The 7164-nt window shown below is 33.9% G+C and overlaps 1 protein-coding gene across 1 annotated transcript; it reads right to left on the bottom strand.

The window, feature by feature from the left end:
* Positions 1-1119: 1119 nt before the first annotated feature.
* Positions 1120-3653, bottom strand: LOC133856679 (protein FAR1-RELATED SEQUENCE 5-like). Its single transcript, XM_062291736.1, has 2 exons — positions 3595-3653; positions 1120-3250 (listed from the first exon to the last, which is right to left on the bottom strand). Exons 1-2 carry the CDS (start codon positions 3651-3653, stop codon positions 1120-1122), a joined length of 2190 nt encoding a protein of 729 aa, XP_062147720.1.
* Between the last annotated feature and the right edge of the window lie 3511 nt (positions 3654-7164).

Below are 7164 nucleotides of genomic sequence, written 5' to 3'. Positions count from 1 at the left end.
TGCACTAATAGAGCTACAAAAGCCAGATTATGGACAGCTACTAGAAGAGACAAGGCCGTTTACTCTAGGCATTACTAATTTGCAGTTGTTATGTTAAATTGATAATGCAGCAACTCTGAGAATGTTTGTACCCCATCAGAATAAGTGTATATGAAATGTACAACTATGAGTATGCTTGACTAGCTGCATCTTTTGTAAATGTGCAGTTGCATTTTACTTCATTGTAAAAATTCTGTTGAATTAATGAGATTTTTTTATTTGAGTGTTATCAACGTTGCTTTTTTATGGCACAAATTGTACAATGATGATTTTACTGTTTTTTTTTTTTTTTAAGAACAATGATGATTTTACTGCAACACTCTTAGTTGTGCTGGATTTGAACTGTCTACAGAAAAGATGGATAAAACTCAGTGGTATAGAGCAATAACGGTTGTAGTTCTACTTGATAGAATTGGAACTAGTTAACACTAACCAAATCTTGTAATTACATAAAACAAAAAGCTCATGTTGCAATCTATTCCAAGTTTTGAACATTCAAATAACAAAAGCTAGTGCAAAAGGGACAAGAATTTATTTTGGACAATCCAACAAATTTTTCAGATAAAAAGAAACTTAGCAACACCAACTAATGGTTAGGAAAGAAATTCCATAGAGTCGTATCATGAATGTTCAAACTTGTAGGGAGACATGAATTACTCTCGGTATCCTGCAATTTTCCAAATGAAAGAAGCATTACAATAGTGATTAGCACTAGCATTCTACGTGCCTTAAATAAAATTTTATTAGAATAGTACCTGATGTATTGATGAAGGATAAAGACTACAAGGGGCATTAGTTGCAGCATGAGGTATGTATAAATCCTATGCCATATATTATTGATCAATAACTATATATAATTTCTTAAAATAAAATAAAGTGAAACAAAAACAATAAAACAAGAAAAAGAAAAAGGTGAAGTATTGGTACCTGATCTGAATGACATAATGACAAAGGATTAAAACTGTCAGCTCCATGCATCAATGAAGTCGTACATTGACCCTATTTTAGTTACACATGGATTAGTAAATGAAGCTCACATTAAATAAATAACATGTATAAATGTGAAAACAAAATATAAAGCTATGAGGTAACTACTTGTAAATGCTGATTTGCTTGCGGGTGATGATTGTTGATACTTTTCTTCTTCTTTATAGCCACTTCAATAGAACTTTTGATCCGATGCTTTCCCTTACAACCTTGCTTCTTTTTTAGGCCTTTAGCACTTATGACATCTTCATTTAATGGATTTTCTTGAGAATTATCAACTTGGCAAAGATCGGATTTCCTTCTCATGACATCTTCAATCTTTTTGTTCAACTCAGTATAGTTTTCCAATGCTATCTTGTATGCTTCTTCACATTCAGCTGCTCGACTGATAAGTTTGACATACAAGGGGCACAAGGACTTATATCGAGTTGTGAATTCTAAATTGGTATCTATTATTATTTCTTGTCCGTTGAAGTCTTGCACAATCTCATTTCTTGCATCTTTTGTCCATCTCTTAAGGATGTACTTCTTTGGAAGTACCTTGATATTCATAACATCAAGAATTTTTAAAGCATGGCCACACAAAATTCCACATCTCTCAAACTTTCTGCAACTACATGAAACACTGTGTTCCAAAGAATTCCAAATGACTCTACGATATTGAGGCTTATCATAAAATGACACTATATATTCATGAGATGAGTTTCTTTCAATACACTCCTTGACATAAGCTCCTTGGAACTCTTCATATTGCTTTTGAAACTTCAAAAATGGTTGAGAAGTATAAATCTTTGCCGCTTGTACCAACATAGGTGATAACATCTTAATCTTTGGTAACTTTTGTCTTAAATTATACTCCGCCAACAATTCCTTGTAACGCTTATCATTAAGTAATCTATCAAAATGTGTGAAGAACTTTACAATATCATAATCTGACTGTAAATAATCCTTCAAGTCAGCATTCAAACTTTCACTCAATTGTGTCGAAGTCATTCCTGCAGAAAAAGACATCTTGACATATGCTTTAGCCCATTTCTCTTTCACTTCAAATAAACGTTGTAGCCAAGAATTATCACATACATTGTACTTATGAAGTATAGCATCCCAAGCACTAAGGAACTCATCTTCCTCTTCCCAAACTTTAAAACATGCATTAAGCTCACTTCTAAACCCATTCTCACCTCTTAATAAATGACCAATATGTTTCAAAGCATTTTGCATTAAATGCCACGTACACAATCGATGGTAAGTATTAGGCATCACCACTGAGATAGCTTTTGCCATTGCTGGATCTTGATCAGTAAAGATTGTATTTGGCTTCTTTCCTGACATTGCCTCAAAAAAAGTTTCAAACAACCACTCAAAGGACTCTATAGTTTCATCGTATAAAAGTGCTGCCCCAAATATCACAACATGTCTATGATGATTAAACCCAACAAACATTGCAAGTGGTCGATATTCCTTATTAGTTCTGTATGTCGTATCAAAAGAAACTACATCACCAAATAACTTATAATCAACAATCATTTGTGCATCTGCCCAAAAAATATTTGTTATTTGTTCTGCAGCATCCAACTGTAATGAATAATAAAAAGAAAAATTCTCTCGCTTTTTCTTTTCAAAGTATCTAAGTAAACACCCTGACTCACCATATTTCAGCTCTCGTTGTCGCTTGCTGTGAAGGTAATTTTTATGATCTTGCTTGGTGTAACCAAGAACATCTTTTCCACCAGCTTGCCTACCCATAAACTCATACGAATCTTTCAATTTTATACCACTATCATAAGCCAAATCAATTTCCAATGCTTGTGCATGTGAAATCCTTCGTTGTGATGGCATCATGTGAGCACATGGTGAAACATGAAGAACATGATTATGACTGAGCTCAAGGCTCTGTATACAATATTTCTCCTTCTTTTTATCAAGTCGAATCTTCATATGTGCTTGACAACCTGTCCTTGTTTCAGCTCGTTCACGTGTTTTTTGACCATCTCTCTCCCATTCGTCTCGAAATCCCTCTTTACAACATACAAATTGTCTTGAAGTGACCACGCCATCTACCTTTCTTTTATTACACCAATCTTTACGAATACTAAACCCATAATTTCGTCCATACTCATTATAAAAGTCGTATGCCTCTTGTTCAGAACCAAACTCCATGTCAAGCTTTGGCGTATAATCAGTAACTACATTTTCATTGTTCTTGTTCGTCTCCTCCATATAACTATTCAAAAGATAAATATAAATGTGTAACAATCTTGAAATCTTGTTAGAATATGCTAGAAGACTTAAAAGATGCTATGTCAATTTTGATAGAATATTTCAACACATTTTTTCTTTTCTTTAAAAGGGAAATATATCCCAACAAGTAGATTCTATAAAAAATAATTATATGATTGGGCATTACAGAACAGTTTTTTTGTTCGTTCACACAAAAATACATCTCTTTTATAACAAAAATTATTTCTTTCACGGAACATCATTTCAAAAAGGATTTTTTTTTTTTTGCTTTCATAAACAATAAAAACTTCTAAACCGATAAAAACAATACACAAAACACAAACTAACCTGTCATGGGAGTCTTGGATGGCCTCTTTATCTGGAAACATGTGCAAAGTCGACGCCATTTTTACTTGTGTTCACCTTGATTATTTAGATTTTCCTCAGTTTTGGTTTCCCGTGTCGTTGTGAATGGAAATCTTGATTATTTAGACAAAAAAAATGGAAATCTTGAAAGCAAGCAAACGAGAGCGAGAGATGCGGTGTAAAATTGAGACCTTTCAGTTTTGGTTTCCCGCGGCAGCAAAGAGACGTGCCTTTGTTTGGCAATTTTTGATTATTTTAGTTTTCGTTTCCCGCGTCATTGTGAATGAGAGAGAGAGAAAAAAAAAAAAAAAAAAAAAAACCCCAAATCAGCAGCTTCTGTTTAAGTGTTTAACGGATCCTTCACGGAGTTAAAAGCAAAAAAGACAAAAAAACTAAAAAGGAGGAACGGCTGTACTTTCCCACAAAGCCAAGAGAGAGAGAAAAAAATAAGAAAAAGAAAAAACATTAAAAAGAAGAAGGCTGAATCTCAGCCGGTGCTTAAAAGTACCGCAGATATGCGGTACTTTTAAGCACAGCATAGTAGCCGGATCCATTAAGCTAACCCATCATATCCTTCATTCCCATAATGGGATTAGAAAAACTTTTGAGACCATAAAAATATTTTTCCAGTCAAAAAAATTACTAGCATAAAGTATTGGAACATGCAACTACTAAAAGTAGAGTGATAGAAATAACTGCAATAACCAAAAATAAACAAAAGAATACTTTAATGCTATGAAGTAACTTTATTTTAAATTAGCCAATGTCAATTTAATAGTAAATAGTAAATTTCAACCTACCTGTGGGCAAAGGTTGCATCACACATGAAATTTTACCCTTTATTAATAAGACTAATAAATTTAAACTTTAATAAATAAAATTCTCCGTACCTGTGGGCCTAAGAGAAACTTTACTTTTAATGTTAAATTTGTTATCTTATTCTAATTAAGTCATAAAAATAAAAACGTCATTGTGAGGATAAGCAATTAATTTTATGAATTAATTACAACATGATATTAATTTTTCTATATGAAATTCAAATGTGTACGACTTTTATGTAATTATTATAAAATTAAAATGCTGTGGCTCTCCCAAAATCATAACAATTACGCTGCAATTTATGAACATCTAATAAAATTCTTTATGATGTTCATACGTGTAATCCTGATGTAATTATCAATAAAAAATGGGATGCTGTGGCTCTCCCAAAATATTATAATAATTACATGTGTGTAATCCTGATACAATTATTATTTAAAAATTGAAATGCTTTGGCTCTCCTAAAATTATCATAATAATTGCGACTTCATTAACATCTAATCAACTTTATAGATGCACACAAATGACCCCAAGAATATAACAAACCAATACCTAAATGGGGTAAACAACATTTTTCAAGGTGCAACCAGGTGAGTTCTCAGGAAAGTGAAGGGGGTCACAATGGACACACTTAAATCCCAAGACTTTCCTTACCCAGAACTTTTCTAAACATTGCATTCTTGGATATTACTGTAAACACGCCAGCATGTATGGTATTGTTAATTATTCTTAGGTCTAAGCATCAAACAATTTATTTTTAAACAAAAATTCAACAATTAAAATATATTCTTCAATTCATGTATTAAAGAAACAATAATATTAATACATAACACTGTAAATAATAAAGGGAATAAAACCTTAATGTGAAAACATAAAACCATGCTTAACTCAATGGTATGAATCTTGTAGCTTAATGGACTCAAAGGTCCTAAGTTCAAACCCTACCTAAGCCTAATTTTTCTTTATTTTCACAAAATCCAAATGGGTCACTGTATTGGGCTGACCCAATATGATCAGCCCACTTAATTGGATCGGGTCTGTTCTTTTAATGCAAACTGATTCGGGTCGGCTTTATGGGTCTCTGTATAGAGCTACCCAAAGTGGGCCAGCCCACTTAATGGCCCAAAACATGCATTGTTTTCTATTTTTATTTTTAAATACCACTGGTTTAGGTTAGCCCACTTAGCAACTGGTTGGGCTAATGGGCTTAAACCCATACCCAATACCGACCCGTATTTCTTTATGGGTCGAAGCCTTACTCGAAAACCCGAAAATTGACCCGGAAACACTTTGAATCCCTGCGCCGTCTTCTTCCTTAGTTTTTTTTTTTTACCATGAACACTAACCGCCCAGGCTTATCCCCATGGTTGCTGCCGCCTTATGCAGCGGCCACGATGGGCCGCTGCTTTGCAGCAATGGCGACCCAGAGGGGTCGCCGTTTGCCCAGGAAATAGGCTGCGTAAGGGCCGCCAATTCCAGTGATGGGAAAGGCCGCTTCCAACGGCCGCTTCCATATGGAACGACGTCGGCCATGATGTACCGGTGTCTTCTGCATGCAAAGCACCTGCTCAGCTTTATGCGGGTTTTCGCCACGAATGGGTTTCACAATGGGTTTGGCGTTCAAAATGCATTTCACGGCAGCTTCTTTCATGATTCTAGATCCTTCTTTATGCAGTGATTAAATCACAGCTGGATCCTTCATTATCTGGTGATTATGGCACAACAAAGATGAGTTTTGCAATGCTGGAAATTTTTGATGCAGTGTACAAATTGGCACAGATGCAAAACAGTACGTGAACCATAACAATAAATGGATGTGAAAACTTCATAAACAATAAAACAGAGTCAAACTGTATTCACAAAATAAAATCTACTCGATTCAACCAACGTAGGATTAACCAAAACTTAATGCTGGATTGGTCAGTAGTGTTCGTTCATAGGTCTCTTGGCAGATCCGTGATTTTGTGAAAGAACTCGTGATTTTCACAGTAAAACTTTTACAGTTTCAAAAACTTATGATTTGCAGTTATTACAAATCATAAAGGCACAAATGTGAAAACACTACACAAACCGGAACAATAAACAGATATAAACTATTTACAGAAAATATATTCGATTAAACTAACGAAAATTTGATCAAAACTGAATGTTGAGCAAATTGGCATAAAGGCAGGCTCTGATACCACATGTAAGCTTAATATTAAATAAAATAAGCAGCGGAATTAAATATAAATACCTCCAGCTATTTTTGCTCAAACATATGAAGAAGCCTTATTGATAAACAGAAATTATGCAAAATAAAATTTATACCGAAGATCTTCTGACCTATGCCTACAGGTGCCAATAGATGGATATACATGGCTTTTTATATATAGGTAGGCTAGGAACCTTCATCTTTAATGGTTAGTTGATTTTATTCCTCCCATCAAGGAATTAAATCATAATAATTAATATAAAAACCGTTATTTTCATGAACCATAATGTGGAATATAAAAAACTGTTTAAATCATATTGAATACATTTATTATAATTACCGTTACAGTAATTAAAAGATGTAAACGTTATTTCAAATTAAATATGATATAAGGGACACTTATGTAATTTCTTACATTCTCATTTATATGTCTCAATCTTTACTTGTGCAGAACAAGTGGGGGTTGCTTAAAAGCCCACTTCATGTTTCAACATCGATCAATGGGCCCAGTTGGTGTCGGCTGCATGCAGAATTCATGG

Source organism: Alnus glutinosa, chromosome 14 (genome assembly GCF_958979055.1).
Source record: "Alnus glutinosa chromosome 14, dhAlnGlut1.1, whole genome shotgun sequence".
NCBI classification, from domain to species: Eukaryota; Viridiplantae; Streptophyta; class Magnoliopsida; order Fagales; family Betulaceae; genus Alnus; species Alnus glutinosa.
The sequence above is the reverse complement of the archived record's forward strand: the minus strand, read 5'-3'. Positions and strand labels throughout refer to the sequence as shown.